At 43.5% G+C, this 20,277-nt stretch overlaps 1 protein-coding gene and 1 non-coding gene across 2 annotated transcripts in view; both read left to right on the top strand.

Annotated features, from left to right (window-relative positions):
• The window catches only part of COL24A1 (collagen type XXIV alpha 1 chain), a 500,281-nt gene extending 484,216 nt beyond the window's left edge, over positions 1–16,065 (top strand). The window contains exons 58-60 of the mRNA XM_038745410.1: positions 5,082–5,191; positions 11,951–12,166; positions 14,761–16,065. Coding sequence (XP_038601338.1) covers positions 5,082–5,191; positions 11,951–12,166; positions 14,761–14,907 — 473 coding nt within the window. The 3' untranslated portion in view covers positions 14,908–16,065. The remainder of the gene's footprint in view (positions 1–5,081; positions 5,192–11,950; positions 12,167–14,760) is intronic.
• LOC119928043 lies at positions 1,894–2,031 on the top strand. The gene has a single exon (XR_005451002.1). It is a non-coding gene; the product is annotated as a small nucleolar RNA SNORA7 (small nucleolar RNA).
• Positions 16,066–20,277: the final 4,212 nt, after the last annotated feature.

Below are 20,277 nucleotides of genomic sequence, written 5' to 3'. Positions count from 1 at the left end.
GAGACATTTGGATGCCACTCTAGACCGAAAACTCAATGTGGGCAGTGAATGTGTCTACCGACCCTGTTATATCACACTCATACTGTGTGAAGTGTTCAATAAATACAATTGAATAATCGATTGATTCCTTGCTTGATCCAGCCTATTGGAGGCTGTCTCCCATTTCCAAACCTTTTACCTGCTGTCACAAAATCAACCTGTGCTCTGGAAACGATCTTCTGCCAAACCAATTTATCAATCAGTGGCATTTACTGTGTAGAGAGCACTGTACTAAGCGCTTTGGAGAGTACAGTATAACTGAGATGGTAGCTAAATTTCTTTCCCACAAACAGTTCACTGTCTAAATGGAGACAGACATTAACATAAATTAATGAATTACGGATATGTACATAAGGACTGTGGGGCCGAAGGAAGGGTGAGTGAAGAGTGCAAATCCAAGAGAAAGGGTGACGTAGAAAGGAGTGGGAGAGGAAGGAAACAAGGGCTTAGTCAGGGAAAGCCTCTTGGAGGAGATGGGATTTTAATAAGGCTTTGAAAGTGGGTAGAGTGATCATCTGTCAGGTATAGAGAAGCAGCGTGGCTCAGTGGAAAGAGCCCGGGCTTGGGAGTCAGAGGTCGTGGGTTTGAATTCTGGCTCCGCCACATGTCAGCAGTGTGACTTTGGGCAAGTCACTTAACTTCTCTGGGCCGCAGTTCCCTCATCTGTAAAATGGAGATGAAGACTGTGAGCCCCATGTGGGACAACCTTGATTACCTTGTATACCCTCCAGCGCTTAGAACAGTGCTTGACACATAGTAAGCACTTAACAAATACCAATATTATTATTATTATGAAGCGGGGCGGGGGGCAAGTGGGTGAGGTGTTCCAGTCTAGAGGCAGGATGAGGCAAGGGGGTGAGTGACAAGATAGGCCAGATCAAAGTATTATGAGTAGGTTGGCATTAGAAGAGTGAAGTGTGAGGGCAGGACTGTAGTAGTTAATCAGTGAGCTAAGTTAGGAGGGGGCAAGGCGATTTAAAACTTGTGGTAAGGAGCTTCTGTTTAATGTGGAGGTGGATGGACAACCATTGGAGGGTCTTGAGGAGCGGGGAAACATGAACTGAACAGTTCTGTAGAAAAATGATCCTGGCCGCAATACTGTGCACTTCAGTATGGACTGAAGTGGGGAGAAACAGGGGGCAGGGAGGTAAGCAAGGAGGCTGGTGCAGTAAGCAAAAACTCCTCACTCTGGGCTTCGAGGCTGTCCATCCCCTCACCCCCTCCTACCTCACCTCCCTTCTCTCCTTCTGCAGCCCAGCCTGCACTTTCCGCTCCTCTGCCACCACTAACCTCCTCACTGGGCCTCGTTCTCGCCTGTCCCGCCGTCAACCCCCGGCCCATGTCCTTCTCCTGGCCTGGAATGCCCTCCCTCTGCCCATCCGCCAAGCTGGCTCTCTTCTTCCCTTCAAAGCCCTACTGAGAGCTCACCTCCTCCAGGAGGCCTTCCCACACTGAGCCCCCTTTTTCCTCTCCTCCTCCCCATCCCCCCGCCCTACCTCCTTCCCCTCCCCACAGCACCTGTATATATGTATGTACAGACTTATTACTCTATTTTACTTGTACATATGTATTCTTCATTTTGTTAATGATGTGCATTTAGCTTTAATTCTATTTATTCTGATGACTTGACACCTGTCCACATGTTTTGTTCTGTTGTCTGTCTCCCCCTTCTAGACTGTGAGCCCGTTGTTGGGTAGGGACCATCTCTATATGTCGCCGACTTGTACTTCCCAAGCACATAGTACAGTGTTCTGCACACAGTAAGCGCTCAATAAATACGATTGAATGAATGAATGCAGTAATCAACGGGGATAGGCTAAATGCTCAGATTAACGTGGTAGCGGTTTGAAAGTCCCCCTCTCAGGGTCGCACCTGGAGAGTTTCTAGTCCTCTACCAGTCTCGGCTAGGGGAGGGAGAGTCAAGAAGAGGCCTACTCATTCCATTCCTAGCTTGGCCAGTGGCTGGTGAGTGGCAGGCACTGTGCCACAAGTCAAAACTCATCCACGCTGGGCAGCAGCGGTACGGGAGAGAGTCGAAGGCAGAGACTCAAGTTTACTTCATGGAAGGAGGCAGAGGTAAACCACTTCCATATTTTTACCAAGAAAATTCTGCGGATACACTACTAGAATGATTGCAGATGGAGAGCGGGGCTTTCCAGGGGAGATGTGTCTGTGGTGTTGCTATGGGTTGGAAATGACTCGACGGCATAAGACAAGCTCAGAAGGAGAGGAAAAGACACATTTTAGCAATGTTGAAGGTTGACCTGACGGGATTTGGTGATAGATTGAATATGTGAGCTGAAGGAGAAAGGTGAGTCAAGGATAACACCAAGGTTGCAGGCTTGTAAGTACTGCAAGGTCTTCTAGACTCTAGATTCTAGACTGCAAGCTCCTTCTAGACTGTAAACTCGAGGTGGGCAGGGAACATGTCTAGCTATTTTGCTCTACTGTGTTGTTTCAAGCTCTTAGTATGGTGCTTTGCACACAGTAAGTGCTCAAAAGATGTCATTGATTGACTAATTACTGAAATAAATATAGGCTTTTTGATTACTTGAAGAAATACAGGATCTTTGCCCAGGTCAACTAGGTGAAACTCTTGCTTTCCTCCTGCTCTCCCTATCCTTCTGTTCCTCCTTTCATCTTTCCCCTGCTCTTCTTTTTTTCACTCCTCTCTGTTCTACCCATTGTTCTGTAGTTTTGTATCTTTTGTAATGTCTTTTTACTCATCTCTCCCTTCCTTCTTCCTTTCCTTTTCCTCTACTCCTCTTCCTCTCTTCTCCTCTGCCCTTGCTTTGTCAATATATTCTTGGGTATTCTTTCACTCCCATTTCCTCCTTCTTCATTTCCCCATTTCATGGTCCTTTTCTATATTTATACTAAGAATCATCATATTTATTAAATGTTACCATGTCCCAAGCACCTGCATAGATATAAGACAGATCAGAACCATTCTCTGTTCTACAGGGGCTCAGAAGCTAAGAAGTGGGAAGATAATAATAATAATAATGGTAGTACTTGTTAAGCATTTACTACGTGTCAAGCACTGTTCTAAGAGCTGGAGATAAGTATTAGATCTCCATTTTTCAGATGAGGGAACTGTGGTACAATGAAGTCAGGTTTCTTGTCCAAGATCATCTAAAATCCTAGTGATTGAGCTGGCCCAGGTCTGATTTCCAGGTTCATGCTCTTTTCACTAGGCCACATTACTTCCCCTTTCTCACTTCCCTCAGTTTGACTATGGTCACTCTCAAACGTTCTGTATTTCCTCCCCTTTTCCTTCTCTACATTTTTATTGTACTATACCTCACTTTCCCTGGCTTTCACCAGTTTTCTCTTCCTAATTTATCTCTCTACTCTTAATCCTTCATTCGGGTGCTTTCATTCTCTTCTTGTATCTCTCCTCATTTACCCTTTTTTCTTATGCCATTGAGTCGTTTCCGACCCATAGCGACACCATGGACACATCTCTCCCAGAACGCCTCGCTCTTCATCTGCAGTCATCCTGGTAGTGTATCCATAGAGTTTTCTTCGTAAAAATACAGAAGTGGTTTACCATTGCCGCCTTCCGCGCAGTCAACTTGAGTCTCCGCCCTCGACTGTCTCCCATGCCGCTGCTGCCCAGCACAAGGGAGTTTTGACTTGTAGCAATCAATCAATCATATTTATTGAGCGCTTACTATGTGCAGAGCACTGTACTAAGTGCTTGGGAAGTACAAATTGGCAACATATAGAGACAGTCCCTACCCAACAGTGGGCTCACAGTCTAAAAGATTGCCTTCCACCCCCTAGCCACTGCCCAAGCTCGGATTGAAATGAGTAAGCCTCTGCTTGACTCTCCCTCCCATAGCTGAGACTGGTAGAGGACTAGAAACTCTCCAAGTGCGACCCTGAGAGGGGTATTTCCCCTAAGCGTTGTTCTTTTATCCCCTTCCTCGTTATCTCTCTTGCTTTTCCAATGATCTATGGGTGAGTGGGTCCATACTGAGAGATATTAGAGTGAGCTTTTGAAGTGGGAGCACCTTCCATTAAATCTGTACAAGGCAGATACCCTTCTTCCTAATAAAAAAATAATGATGATGATGATGATGATGATGATGATAATAATGATGGCATTTATTAAGTGCTTACTATGTGCAAAGCACTGTTCTAAGCGCTGGGGAGGTTACAAGGTGATCAGGTTGTCCCACAGGGGGCTCCCAGTCTTCATCCCCATTTTACAGATGAGGGAACTGAGGCACAGAGAAGTTAAGTGATTTGCCCAAAGTCACACAGCTGAGATTTGGCGGAGCCAAGATTTGAACCCTCAACCACTGACTCCCAGTTTATCTAGAGTTCACAGTGTAAGTAGAAGGAGAATAAGCATTTTATAGACTATGAGACTACGCATGTCCTCTAAACTGTAAGCTTGATGTGGGCCGGGAATGTATCTGTTTATTATTATACTGTACTCTTCCAAGCACTTAGTACAATGCTCTGCACACAGTAAGCATTCAATAAATGTGACTGACTGAATGAGTAATAGACTCTAGACTGTCAGCTCCTTCTGGGCAGGGAACATGTCTACCAACTCTGTTATATTGTACTCTTCCAAGTACTTAGTGCAGTGTTCCAAGTACTTAGTGCACACAGTAAGCACTCAGTAAATATGTTTGATTGATTGATTAATTAATGTCCATTTTACAGTTGAGAAAACTAAGGCACAGAGAATGAAGTGACTTGCCCGTGGTCAGAGGGCAGGCAAAGTGGCAGAGTTAGGATTAGAGCCCAGGTCCTTCTGACTCTCAATCCCGTATCCACAAGGCCGTGTTACTACAAGACAGAATTCAAGGAAAATCGCTTTTTAAAAATATTGGCAAATTTTTATCTCTAGCTAGTAGTGATAGAATTTATAAACCTCTGAGCTTGGGGAGTGGAATGTAGACTTTCCAAGGGCAGAAATGTAATAATGCAAAACAAAACTAGATTTGAGGAGATCTGCAAGAATTTTCAAGAATATTTTTTACTGGCTTTAAAACTCTTTTACCTCCTTTATAACTTTACAGGGAAATACTGGATTGATCCAAATCTTGGATGTCCTTCAGATGCCATTGAGGTTTTCTGCAACTTTAGCGCTGGTGGTCAGACCTGCCTATCGCCCGTATCAGTGACAAAGGTATGTATTTTCTTTTATCAGTCATTCAGTGCTATTTATTGAGTACTTACTTTGTGCAGAGCACTCTCCTAAGAGCTTGGGAGGGTCCAGTATAGTAGAGTTGGTAAACAATCCTTCTCCTCGAGAAGCTTACAGTCTAATCGGGAAAGCAGATATTAAAATAAATTACAGTGGTACTCTGTAGAATATATTTCTATGCTCACTCCAAAAATCAGTGGATTTACTTAGCGCATTTACACATCACTTGAAATTCTAAATTTGTAAACACGACAATGCTTTATTGTGTGATAGACATGAGTAGTAAAACATGTTGTGACAACTTCTCGTCCAAGTATCACAGTGTTCTAAATGTGTATTTAACTTTTGCTTGCTCTGCCAGTGAAGTTTGTATTTGCCTATTCAATTATCCAACAAATTTGTACCAGAAAATCCTCTCAAAATCTTCATAATAATCATAACAAATGACACAATATTTTTAAATATCGACTTTAACGAACAGGTGTAAGATGGCTTTCCTTCAGTCTCACTGAAAACATGTCCCCTTTAACCAATATTTCATTAATGGGTTTATTATTGTAACTCATATAATAAAGGTTATGTCTACCAGGAGGTTCCTTTATCTATATCTTAATCAATGCCATTGATTGATTGATGGTTGGGTGGCTGTCCATTAGTAACTATTCCTCCGTCTGTCTCTCCTGTTGGAGCGTAAGCTCCTTGTGGGCAGGGAATAGGTCTTGTGTTTCTGTTGACTGCAACAAGTTCTGAGTAAAGTGCTCCGCACCTCCTGGACACTCAGTAAATACGTTTATTACTATTACTACTACTACTGCTGCTGCTTCTGTTACTATTTGTGAGTACAGAAGCACAGAGCAGGAATGCCTCCCTTCGCAAATGCTTCTCCCATCTGGCCTTCAGTGACAGTTCATAGCCATGCTTACCAGACCAATCTGCTTGGGCCTCTGCACGGTGCTTAAGCGCTTAGTACGGTGCTTTGCACAGAGTAAGCGCTCAGTAAATGCCCTGGAATGACTGAATGAATGACCTACTTGGGCCCCTGGCCCAGCCTGGATTCCAAAAGAAGAAGCATATCCCCTTCCCCATAATTTATTTTAGCGTCTGTTTCCCCAGCTAGACTTCAGTTTGTTAAGAATAGGGACTGTGTCTGCTAACTCGGGTGTACTCTGCCAAGCGCTTAGTACAGTGCTCGGGGAGGAGAAAGTGCTTGTTAAAAACCATCTACTGATCGATTGGGATCACACCAAACAGGGCTAAAGAGGACAACACTGGTCCCCAGATTCTTCCTCCGGAGGGCCCCCAACCACTTCTGTAGTTCAGTCGATCAATCCGTAGTATTTACTGATTGCTTGCTATGTGCAGAGCGGTGTACTAAGCGTTTGGGAGAGGACAGTCCAACAGAATTAGTAGACGTGTTCCCTGCCCATAACAATAATAATAATAATAATAATGGCATTTATTATTCTAGACTGTGAGCCCACTGTTGGGTAGGGACTGTCTCTCTATGTTGCCAACTTGTACTTCCCAAGCGCTTAGTACAGTGCTCTGCACACAGTAAGCGCTCAATAAATACGACTGATTGATTGATTAAGTGCTTACTATGTGCAAAGCACTGTTCTAAGCGCTGGGGAGGTTACAAGGTGATCAGGCTGTCCCACAGGGGGCTCACAGTCTTCATCCCCATTTTACAGATTAGGGAACTGAGGCACAGTGAAGTGAAGTGACTTGCCCAAAGTCACACAGCTGACAATTGGTGGAGCCGGGATTTGAACCCATGACCTCTGACTCCAAAGCCCATGCTCTTTCCTCCTGAGCCATGCTGCTTCTCTAATGAGATCCCAGTCTAGAGGATGGAATCCATAGAATCCACCTGTCTCCACAGTCACTTCCTTTAACCTCTGACCCTTTCGGCTCCATCCTTCCCTGAGTATGGAACCAGCTGGGATCGAGGTAGCAAAAAGAAGCCGCATTCATTCATTCATTCAGTCGTATTTATTGAGCACTTACTGTGTGCAGAGCACTGTACTAAGCGCTTGGGAAGTACAAGTTGGCAACATAGACAGGCGGTCCCTACCCAACAGCGGGCTCACAGTCTAGAAGGGGGAGACAGACAACAAAACAAAACATATCAACAAAATAAGATAAATAGAATAGTAAATATGTCCAAGTAAAATAAGCAGAGTAATAAATATGGGAAGGAGAGGGATCAGGGCTGGCATGGTGGATTATTCATTCAATCATATTCATTCATTCATTCATTCAATCATATTTATTGAGCGCTTACTGTGTGCAGAGCACTGTACTAGGCGCTTGGGAAGTACAAGTTAGCAACATCTAGAAACGGTCCCTACCCAACGGCCGGCTCACAGTCTAGAAGGGGGAGACAGACAACAAAACAAAACATATTAACAAAATAAAATAAATAGAATAGTAAATATGTCCAAGTAAAATAAACAGAGTAATAAATATGGGAAGGAGAGGGATCAGGGCTGGCATGGTGGATTATTCATTCAATCATATTCATTCATTCATTCATTCAATCGTATTTATTGAGCACTTACTGTGTGCAGAGCACTGGACTAAGCGCTTGGGAAGTACAAGTTGGCAACATATAGAGACGGTCCCTACCCAACAGTGGGCTATCTATCAGATTAGAGAATGATTCCTGAAAAGATCCTTCAGTTTTGAAGAAAAGTGTACTTTAAAAAAAAATGGTATTTGTTAAATACTTACTATGTGCCATCCATTTTTCTAAGCACTGGGGGAGATGATAATAACAATTAATAATTATGGCATTCATTAAGCACTTAGTACGTGCCAGGCTCTGTACTAAGCGCTGGGGTGGAGAAGCAGCATGGCTTAGTGGAAAGAGTGTGGGCTCGGGAGTCAGAGGGCATGGGCACTAATTCCTCCTCTGCCACTTGTCTGCTGTGTAACCATGGGCAAGCCACTTAACTTCTCTGTGCTCCGGTTACCAAATCGGTATAATGGGGATTAAGAATGCCCTAGGTTGCCGACTTGTACTTCCCAAGCGCTTAGTACAGTGCTCTGCACACAGTAAGCGCTCAATAAATACAATCGAATGAATGAATGAGAAAGAGCCCAGGCTTGGGAGGCAGGGAGCCTGAATTCTAATAATAATAATAATAATAGCACTTATTAAGTGCTTACTATGTGCAAAGCACCCGTCTCCAACACTTGTCTGTTGAATGACGTTGGCCACGTCACTGCCTTGAGCTGAGCCTCCACTTCCTCATCTCTAAAATGGGGATTCAATACCTCAAGAAGTTATTCTTTACTTCCAACAGATTTGTCTCCATGTTTCGTTTTGTTGTCTGTCTCCCCCTTCTAGACTGTGAGCCCGTTATTGGGTAGGGACCGTCTCTAGATGTTGCCGACTTGTACTTCTCAAGCGCTTAGAACAGTGCTCCGCGCACAGTAAGCGCTCAATAAATACGATTGAATGAATGAATGAAACTGAAAGTTTACTCCACAGTAAGTATTCAACTAATATATCTCTTACTTGAAGAGAATGGGATGGACTCCTGGGCTTTTATCACAGCCCAAACTTGGCATAACTACAGGTTTCTCACTAGAAAAGCTGAGAACCAGGGTGGTCTAGTGGGTAGAACACAGGCCTGGAAATCAAAGGACCTGTACTGTAATCTCGGCTCTACCACTTGTCTAATAATAATAATAATAATGGCATTTATTAAGCGCTTACTACGTGCAAAGCACTGTTCTAAGCGCTGGGGAGGTTATAAGGTGATCAGTTTGTCCCACTGGGGGGCTCACAGTCTTCATCCCCATTTTACAGATGAGGTAACTGAGGCCCAGAGAAGTGAAGTGACTTGCCCAAAGGCACACAGCAGACAAGTGGCGGAGCCGGAATTTGAACCCGTGACCTCTGACTCCAAAGTCCGGGCTCTTTCCACTGAGCCACGCTGCTTCTCTTAATGTTTGACCTTGGGCAAGTCACTTAAATTATCTGTGCCTCAGTAACTTCATCCGAAAAATGGGGACAGGGACCGTGTCCATCCTGATGATTTTGAATCTAACCCAGCACTCAGTACGGTACCTGACACATAATAAGCACTTAATAGATACCATAAGAAGCCCCTTTTTAGTGCTCTCCTGGGACAAATGGCTTAGTTGATATGAATCCAAGGAATCATTCAGAAGATGAGCACAATAGCATGAAGGTATGTGGTGTTTAACTTAAAAGAAACATTCAAACCGTGTCAGTTTCTCCCTCTTTCCCTCTCTCCTCCCCAACCGCCTTGTAATGTGCAAGTTCTAAGACTGATTATTCTCCTCCTATTTATTCATTCATTCAGTCATATTTATTGGACGTTTACTGTGTGCAGAGCACTGTACTGAGTGCTTGGGAGAGTACAACATAACAATAAACAAACACACTCCCTGCCCACAACGAGCATCATTTTTTGTACCAATCCAGAGGCATAGGCTCGACTCACTGTTCTTGAAGAGAAGCAGTGTGGCTCAGTGGAAAGAGCCCGGGCTTGGGACTCAGTGGTCATGGGTTCTAATCCCGGCTCTGCCACTTGTCAGCTGTGTCACCTTGGGCAAGCCACTTCAGTTCTCTGTGCCTCGGTTAGCTCATGTGTAAAATGGGGATGAAGACAGTGAGCCCCACGTGGGACAACCTGATTACCTTGCATCTACCCCAGCACTTAGAACAGTGCTTGGCACGTAGTAAGTGCTCAACAAATGCCATTATTATTATACATAACGTCACTATTTTATCCCAAAGGAAGAACATAACCATAAGAAGGCAATCAATCGTATTTATTGAGCGCTTACTGTGTGCAGAGCACTGTACTAAGCGCTTGGAAAGTACAAGTCGGCAACATATAGAGACAGTCCCTACCCAACAGCGGGCTCACAGTCTAGAAACTAGGTAACCATAGTAAGCGTTTAATAAATGTCATCATTATCATTATTATTATTATTATAAAGATTTCCCCTGCCTTATTTTTTAAAAAAATGGTATAAAGTGCTTCCTGTGTGCTAGAGACTGTAGAAGCTGCATGGCATAGTGCCTGGAGCCTGGGCCTGGCAAAGAAGGTCATGAGTTCTAATCCCCATTCTGCCACTCATCTGCTGTGTGACCTTGGGCAAGTCACCTGACTTTTCTGGGTCTCAGTTACATCATCTGTAAAATGGGGATTGAGACTGAGCCCCATGTGGGGCAGGGACTGCATCCAACCCGATTTGCTTATATCCATCCCAGCGCTTAGTACAATGCCTGGCACACAGTAAGTGCTTAACAAATGCCACAATTATTATTATGATGATTACTAGTCTCTTGGGAAAATAGAAGCTAATCAGGTTGGACACAGTACATGTCCCATAAAGGATTCACAGTCCTCATCCCCATTTTACAGATGAGGTAACTGAGGCACAGAGAAGTGGAAAGAGCACGGGCCTGGGAGCTGGGGGACATGGGTTCTAACCCTGGCTCTGCCACGTCTGCTGTATGACCTTGTTCAAGTCACTTCACTCCTCCGTGCCTCAGTTATGACCTCTGTAAAAGGGAGATCGAGACTCTAAGCCCCATGTGGGACAGGGACTAGGTCCAATCTAATTACCCTGTATCCATCCCAGCGCTCTCTACAGTGCCTGGCATATAATAAGTAATAATAATAATAAGGATAATAATGGCATTTATTAAGCACTTACTATGTGCAAAGCACTGTTCTAAGCGCTGGGGAGGTTACAAGGTGATCAGGTTGTCCCACGGGGGGCTCACAGTCAATCCCCATTTTACAGATGGGGGAACTGAGGCCCAGAGAAGTGAAGTGACTTGCCCAAAGTCACACAGCAGACAATTGGCAGAGCTGGGATTTGAACCCATGACCCCTGACTCCAAAGCCCAGGCTCTTTCCACTGAGCCACGCTGCTTCTCAGCGTGTTTAACAAATTTTAACAAATTTAACAAATTTAATGTTGAATTGGTATTTAACAAATGCCACTCTTTCATTATTATTATTATTATTATGTGAAGTGACTTTCCCAAGACTAAATCAGTTACCTCAAAATGGCAAAGCAGCATTAGAACCCAGGTCCTTTTGGCTCCCAGGCCCAGGCTTTATCCACTAGGCCCCACCGCATCTACCAAACCTTATTTTCCTTCTCATCATCATCATCATCATCAATCGTATTTATTGAGTGCTTACTATGTGCAGAGCACTGTACTAAGTGCTTGGGAAGTACAAATTGGCAACATATAGAGACAGTCCCTACCCAACAGTGGGCTCACAGTCTAAAAGGGGGAGACAGAGAACAAAACCAAACATACTAACAAAATAAAATAAATAGAATAGATATGTACAAGTAAAATAAATAAATAAATAGAGTAATAAATATGTACAAACATATATACATATACACAGGTGCTGTGGGGAAGGGAAGGAGGTAAGATGGGGGGATGGAGAGGGGGAGGAGGGGGAGAGGAAGGAAGGGGCTCAGTCTGGGAAGGCCTCCTGGAGGAGGTGAGCTCTCAGCAGGGCCTTGAAGGGAGGAAGAGAGCTAGCTTGGCGGATGGGCAGAGGGAGGGCATTCCAGGCCCGGGGGATGATGAGGGCCGGGGGTCGATGGCGGGACAGGCGAGAACGAGGTACGGTGAGGAACGAGGTACTTAAAAGCCATGCTTGTAATTCTGCAGATTACTCAGTTTCCACACCATCTAACATAACGTGTGTCGTTTTGTGCAATTAGTTGGAGTTTGGAGTTGGAAAAGTTCAGATGAACTTCCTTCATTTACTGAGCTCAGAAGCAATCCATGCCATCACCATTCACTGCCTGAACACGTCAGTCTGGACAACCAAGAGGGCGAGTGCTCCGGGAACGTCCGTAAGCTTCAAGGGATGGAATGGTCAGATGTTTGAAGCCGAGACTCTACTTGAACCAGAGGTGCTTTTAGATGAATGCAAGGTACAGCCCTATGCCATTTTCGGAATTGCTCGCGTTAAAGCCGTCAGGTTTGAGCCGACAGTAGAGGAGGACAAATAATGTAACAGTGAAGTTTGAACCTGGGTGTTTGTCTTGTGTCGGCTGTCGTGTAATCAATGAGAGCGAGGTTTCCCGATGAGGGGAATCGGGGAAACTTTTGATAGGGGAAACTGAACCTTCAAGAGGTTGAACTATTCATGTAATCTTTTCTAAAGAATGTCACAGAAACCACAAATCTTTCTTTTTTTTTTTTGGCATTCAGTGCCTGCTTTTTCTGTAAAGGTTGTCCATCCAAGCAGACCTGTTTCTCTGCGATAATAATAATAATAATGGCATTTATTAAGCACTTACTATGTGCCAAGCACTGTTCTAAGCACTGGGGAGGTTACAAGGTGATCAGGTTGTCCCACAGGGGACTCACAGTCTTAATCCCCATTTTACAGATGAGGTAACTGAGGCACAGAGAAGTTAAATGACTTGCCCAAAGTCACACAGCTGACAGTTGGCAGAGCCGGGATTTGATCCCATGACCTCTGACTCCAAAGCCCGGGCTCTTTCCACTGAGCCACGCTTGTCTGAGCAACTGTAGAGAAGCAGCGTGGTCAGTGGAAAGAGCCCGGGCTTTGGAGTCAGAGGTCAGGGGTTCAAATCCCGACTCCGCCAGTTGTCAGCTGTGTGACTTTGGGCAAGTCACTTCACTTCTCCGGGCCTCAGTTCCCTCATCTGTAAAATGGGGGTTAAAACTGTGAGCCCCATGTGGCACGACCTGATCACCTTGTAATCAATCAGTCGTATTTATTGAGCACTTACTGTGTGCAGAGCACTGTACTAAGCGCTTGGGAAGTACAAGTTGGCAACATATAGAGACAGTCAATCAATCAATCAATCAATCATATTTATTGAGCGCTTACTGTGTGCAGAGCACTGTACTAAGCGCTTGGGACTTGGTTGGCAACAAGTTGGCAACATATAGAGACAGTCCTTACCCAACAGTGGGCTCACAGTCTTGTATCCTCCCCAGCGCTTAGAACAGCGTTTTGCACATAGTAAGCGCTTACCAAATGCCATTGTTATTATTATTATCAGCTACTGGGGAAGGATTGCAGTGAAGCAGAGAAGCAACATGGCCTAGTGGTTAGAAAATGGGCCTGGAAGTTGGAAGGGCCTGGATTCTAATCCCGCCTCTATCACTTGCCTACCCCTTGGGCAAGCCACTTCACTTCTCTGCGATTCACTTACCTCATCTGTAAAATGGGGAGTAGCTTGTATCTATGCCAGTGCTTACAACAGTGCCTGGCACATAGTAAGCGCTTAACTAATGCCATTATTCTTATTATTTATATTATAAATAATTATGAATGATTAATATAAATTATATGATAATTTAATATGATGTAAATAATTATTATATAATCATATTATAATTATATTATAATTAAGGAGACGATGAGGTTGAGGATTGTGAACCTGTGACAAATGCCACATTCCCCACACCCTTTGCAAAGTCCAGAGGGGTCGACAGGGTGAAGAGAGCAAGAGGAAGAGCAAGAGGGAGACAGGGTGGAAGAGAGCAATGAACCCTGCTGCTTTTAAAGTGCAATCTGGTGCCCAGGTGGTCTTTTCATAATAATAATAATAATGATGGCATTTATCAAGTGCTTACTATGTGCAAAGCACTGTTCTGAGCGCTGGGCAGGTTACAGGGTGATCAGGTCGTCCTACGTGGGGCTCACAGTCTTCATCCCCATTTTACAGATGAGGTAACAGAGGCACAGAGAAGTTAAGTGACTTGCCCAAAGTCACACAGCTGACAAGTGGTGGAGCCGGGATTTGAGACCATGACCTCTGACTCCAAAGCCTGGATTCTTTCCACTGAGCCACGCAGCTTCTTGGCTTTTCATGGCATTGTAGTGTCAAGAAATCAGGCTTTCTAGACTGTGAGCCCACTGTTGGGTAGGGACCGTCTCTATATGTTGCCAACTTGTCCTTCCCAAGTGCTTAGTACAGTGCTCTGCACACAGTAAGCACTCAATAAATACGATTGATTGATTGATTGATTGATTAATTGATTTAAAAACAGGTGAGAAGATGAGCTACCCAGCAGTTTCCCTGTGACTGTTACTTTGAAACTCTGGGAGAGAAAAAAAACAACAACTCACAATTTGCTTATTTGGATCTGAACTGATGTGAGCTATTCTAACAAAATGACCTAAAATAATTCTGTCTCTGTCAAGTAAGCAGCATGTTAGAGAAGCAGCATGGCTCAGTGGAAAGAGCCCGGGCTTTGGCGTCAGAGTTCATGGGTTCAAATCCCGGCTCCGCCAAGTGTCAGCTGTGTGACTTTGGGCGAGTCACTTTACTGTGCCTCAGTTACCTCATCTGTAAAATGGGGATTAAGACGGTGAGCCCCCCGTGGGACAACCTGATCACCTTGTAACTTCCCCAGCGCTTAGAACAGTGCTTTGTACAGAGTAAGCGCTTAATAAATGCCATTATTATTATTATTATTATTATTATTAAGCATACCTATTAATAAAGCAGTTTCATGTGAAACCATTTCCCTCTGTGTGTTGCAGATTCAGGACGGCAGTTGGCGTAAAACAGAATTTCTTTTTCACACTCAGGACCCTCAACAACTCCCAGTTATTGAAGTGCGCAGAACTCCTCATCTCAAAGCAGGACAGCAGCACTACGTTGAAAGCAGTTCTGTGTGCTTTCTGTGAGATTTCTGAACCAGGTCTGGATTCCCTGCCGTGACTAGGGAACTGCTGCAATGTATAATCAAGATTTTTTTTAAAAAAATAGAAATAAAAACCTGACAGCATCATCATTACGGGACTGTGGAAAATGAGCGAAGGCTAGATCTTCAAAGTATCTCAGGAAGAAAAAGACTTCCTCCTAAGAAGGAGAAATGGCATTTTAAAAGAAAAAACTAGGACCCTAACATGGATAAAGTATTTAAATATTGATCGGTCTTTAATATTGATCGGCAGAATATCCTGGAACTGAAAGCCGTGTCTTGCAGGTGGAATTCTCCAAGATCTCTTGGGTCCTGAACTTATTTTCAGCACCGTCCAAGACACCCTACAGACAGCTAGAGATGTACAGTACCCTGGAGCATACTGGTTAGTGCTCCCAAATGTGCAATAGCTTCTGTCTGAGAAAAAATTAAGCCACAGTTCAATAAATCAATTTTCCCCCAAATACTAAGCTGTATTCTGCTCCCCCACGGGCAAGTACATCTTAGCCGACGGTACACTACCTCTTACGTGTTGCCTGTTTGTGTTCGCTTGGTGCTCTTCTTAACATAAGGTGCTCTGTGGCTTTGGTAAAAAGTATCCGATTACTTTTTTTGTCATTGTTGTTCTTTAAGGCCGTATGTACCGGTTACATCGAGATGTGTTTTGGTTGTTAAAGACCTTATTTTAACTCGTTTGGTCACATAATTCATTACCAGTCAAACGTTATTTATGTGAAGCCCTCGTTCTTTTTTATTTTATTTTTGTGGGTGTGAAATCAAAGTCAGCACGTTGTATCTGGTGCTTAGACCCAGCACAGTTTGTTTTTCGGTTTGGGTGACTTTTTTTAATCACGGCAAAAATTTGTTGTAGAACCGCTTCTTGGAAGTAGTAGATTTGAGTTTGTAGCGACTGGGAGAGAGTTGACTATTTTAAACATTCATGGTCATCTGAGATGATGTTTTGTTATATATATATATATATATATTTTGTAACTTTTTGAAGATTTTAAAATAGCATAACTTCTGAATTGCTGCTGTTTTAAATTATAACCACCATAAATACTTCAGCATATTAGAAAGTCCATGTTTTCTTTATATTAGAAGATTCCATTTCACTTTTTTTTTTTTTTTTTTTGGTAAGGCTTTGGGCCTCAAAGTTTCCAAGTCTCCAGCTTTTTTAAGCAGCGTCCAGGGAAAGGAAGGTTCTTACCATTCAAAAATTGGCTAAGCGAGCCCTAAGCCTTCACCTCTTGTCAGAGAAATGTTCACTCAGCGGTACCAGAAAAAAGATTATAACCTCTCTGTATCTGGAAAAAATGTGCTCATGCATTTTGGACATACATTAAGCCACAGCAAATCACACTTACCCAACTATAATAAAAACAAAAGCGATTCAAACCGTTCTAGGTTGTTTTTCTTCCTTTGTTACCACATCAAAATGTGTGTTCCAATGTTCTTTATTAGGGAGCAAGAGTGCAGGCATGGTGGAGGGGAAACTCTTCTCACTTCCCCTCCGGAACTCCCTGGGACATTCTGGGAGTAATAATAATAATAATAATGGCATTTATTAAGTGCTTACTATGTGCAAAGCACTGTTCTAAGCACTGGGGAGGTTACAAGGTGATGAGGTGGTCCCACGGGGGGCTCACAGTCTTAATCCCCATTTTCCAGATGAGGTAACTGAGGCCCAGAGAAGTGAAGTGACTTGCCCACTGACAATTGGCAGAGCCGGAATTTGAACCCATGACCTCTGACTCCAAAGCCCGGGCTCTTTTCCACCGAGCCACGCTGCTTCTCCAGAGTAGGAGGCTGGTCTTCTCTGCAAATATTAGGAAATCTCTCCCCTCTCTGGGGACGAGACCAAGTTCTTCCTGAGGGCAGAACGAAGGGAAGTCAGAAGTTGGAGTCAGTCAAATTTAGTGAGCGCTTACTCTGTGCAGTGCACTGTACTAAGCACTCGGGAGAGTACAATATTACAATATAGCTGACACCTTTCCTGCCCACAGTGAGCTTACCATCTAAAAGGGGAGACGGACATTAATATAAATACTTAAATTACAGATATGTACATATGTCCTGCGGGTCTGGGGGCACGGGGGGTGAATAAAGGGTGACGCAGAAGGGAACGGGAGAAGTGGAGAGAGGGAAGGCCTCTTGGAGGAGGTGTGCCTTCAATAAGGCTTTGAAGGGGAGAGTATTCTCTGTCGGCTATGAGGAGGGAGGGCGTTCCAGGCCAGAGGCAGAAAGTGGGCAAGAGATCAGCAATGAGATGGAGGTTCAGCGTGAAGATTGGCATTACAGGATTGAAATAGAAGAGTAGCGTGCTGAGGTAGGAGGGGGCAAGGTACTTTGGAGCTTTCCGTTGACTTTGCTGTGCGCTCATCCCTACTCTCCCGAGACCCACCGGAAGAGGGATTCATTTCTCTCTACTTAACCTACACCTAGGGTTGAAAGGAAATTAGGGCAAGCGAATTTGGTCATCATCCGAATCTGGAGGTTATTTTCAGCTAAATCCTCTTTCCAGTCTTTCCTCCAAGCTAGGCTTTAGGGCAGCCTCGGCCGTCGAAACACTCAGCATCTGGCTTCTGTTAACAGACCCTGAATTTGAATTTCAGTGACTTGAATGTTGCCTTGAAAACGTCTACTTTTGAATTTTCTCTTGTGATCTTTTCCCGTTTGTGGTGATAATAATAACTGTGGTCCGGCGCTTAACAAACACCATAATTATTATTAAGTGCGTACCTTGTGCCAAGCACTGTACTAAGCGCTGGTGTAGATACAAGATAATCAGGTCATACATGGGGCACACAGTCTAAGAAAGAGGGGAGCAGGTGTGAAATTTGAATTTCAGTGACTTTAATATTGCCTTGAAAACGTCTACTTTTGAATTTTCTGTTGTGATCTTTTCCCGTTTGTGGTGATAATAATAACTGTGGTCCGGCGCTTAACGAACACTATAATTATTATTAAGTGCATACCTTGTGCCAAGCACTGTACTAAGTGCTGGTGTAGATACAAGATAATCAGGTCCTACATGGGGCTCACAGTCTAAGAAAGAGGGGAGCAGGTGTGAAATTTGAATTTCAGTGACTTTAATATTGCCTTGAAAACGTCTACTTTTGAATTTTCTGTTGTGATCTTTTCCCATTTGTGGTGATAATTACAACTGTGGTTCAGCGCTTAGTAAGTGCCCGGCACTGTGCCTGGCACTTATTAAGCGCTTAACAAATACCATAATTATTATTAAGTGCATACCTTGCGCCAAGCACTGTACTAAGCACTGGTGTAGATACAAGATAATCAAGTCCTACATGGGGCTCACAGTCTAAGAAAGAGGGGAGCAGGTGTGAAATTTGAATTTCAGTGACTTTAATATTGCCTTGAAAACGTCTACTTTTGAATTTTCTGTTGTGATCTTTTCCCGTTTGTGGTGATAATAATAACTGTGGTCCAGCGCTTAACGAACACTATAATTATTATTAAGTGCATACCTTGTGCCAAGCACTGTACTAAGCGCTGGTGTAGATACAAGATAATCAGGTCCTACATGGGGCTCACAGTGTAAGAAAGAGGAGAGCAGGTGTGAAATTTGAATTTCAGTGACTTTAATATTGCCTTGAAAACGTCTACTTTTGAATTTTCTGTTGTGATCTTTTCCTGTTTGTGGTGATAATAATAACTGTGGTCCGGCGCTTAACAAACACCATAATTATTATTAAGTGCGTACCTTGTGCCAAGCACTGTACTAAGCGCCGGTGTAGATACAAGATAATCAGGTCCTACATGGGGCTCACAGGGTAAGAAAGAGGGGAGCAGGTGTGAAATTTGAATTTGAGTGACTTTAATATTGCCTTGAAAATGTCTACTTTTGAATTTTCTGTTTTGATCTTTTCCTGTTTGTGGTGATAATAATAACTGTGGTCCGGCGCTTAACAAACACCATAATTATTATTAAGTGCGTACCTTGTGCCAAGCACTGTACTAAGCGCCGGTGTAGATACAAGATAATCAGGTCCTACATGGGGCTCACAGTGTAAGAAAGAGGGGAGCAGGTGTGAAATTTGAATTTCAGTGACTTTAATATTGCCTTGAAAACGTCTACTTTGGAATTTTCTGTTGTGATCTTTTCCCGTTTGTGGTGATAATAACAACTGTGGTCCAGAGCTTAGTAAGTGCCCGGCACTGTGCCTGGCACTTATTAAGCGCTTAACAAATACCATAATTATTATTAAGTGCATACCTTGCACCAAGCACTGTACTAAGCGCTGGTGTAGATACAAGATAATCAGGTCCTACATGGGGCTCACAGTCTAAGAAAGAGGGGAGCAGGTGTGAAATTTGAATTTCAGTGACTTTAATATTGCCTTGAAAACATCTACTTTTGAATTTTCTGTTGTGATCTTTTCCCGTTTGTGGTGATAATAATAACTGTGGTCCAGCGCTTAGTAAGTGCCTGGCACTGTGCCTGGCACTTACTAAGCGCTTAACAAATACCATAGTTATTATTAAGTGCATACCTTGTGCCAAGCACTGTACTAAGCGCTGGTGTAGATACAAGATAATCAGGTCCTACATGGGGCTCACAGTCTAAGAAAGAGGGGAGCAGGTGTGAAATTTAAATTTCAGTGACTTTAATATTGCCTTGAAAACGTCTACTTTTGAATTTTCTGTTGTGATCTTTTCCCGTTTGTGGTGATAATAATAACTGTGGTCCAGCGCTTAGTAAGTCCCAGGCACTGTGCCTGGCACTTACTAAGTGCTTAACAAATACCATAATTATTATTAAGTGCAAATCTTGTGCCAAGCACTGTACTAAGCGCTGGTGTAGATACAAGATAATCAGGTCCTACATAGGGCTCACAGTCTAAGAAAGAGGGGAGTAGGTGTGAAATTTGAATTTCAGTGACTTTAATATTGCCTTGAAAAGGTCTACTTTTGAATTTTCTGTTGTGATCTTTTCCCATTTGTGGTGATAATAATAACTGTGGTCCGGCACTTAGTAAGTGCCTGGCACTGTGCCTGGCACTTACTAAGCGCTTAACAAATACCCTAATTATTATTAAGTGCATACCTTGTGCCAAGCACTGTACTAAGCGCTGGTGTAGATACAAGATAATCAGGTCCTACATGGGGCTCACAGTCTAAGAAAGAGGGGAGCAGGTGTGAAATTTGAATTTCAGTGACTTTAATATTGCCTTGAAAACGTCTACTTTTGAATTTTCTGTTGTGATCCTTTCCAGTTTGTGGTGATAATAGCAACTGTAGCCCAGCGCTTAGTACAGTGCCTGGCACTTACTAAGTGCTTAACAAATGCCATAATTATTATTAAGCGCATACCTTGTGCCAAGCACTG

This window comes from Tachyglossus aculeatus, chromosome 4, assembly GCF_015852505.1.
Source record: "Tachyglossus aculeatus isolate mTacAcu1 chromosome 4, mTacAcu1.pri, whole genome shotgun sequence".
NCBI classification, from domain to species: Eukaryota; Metazoa; Chordata; class Mammalia; order Monotremata; family Tachyglossidae; genus Tachyglossus; species Tachyglossus aculeatus.
The sequence above is the reverse complement of the archived record's forward strand: the minus strand, read 5'-3'. Positions and strand labels throughout refer to the sequence as shown.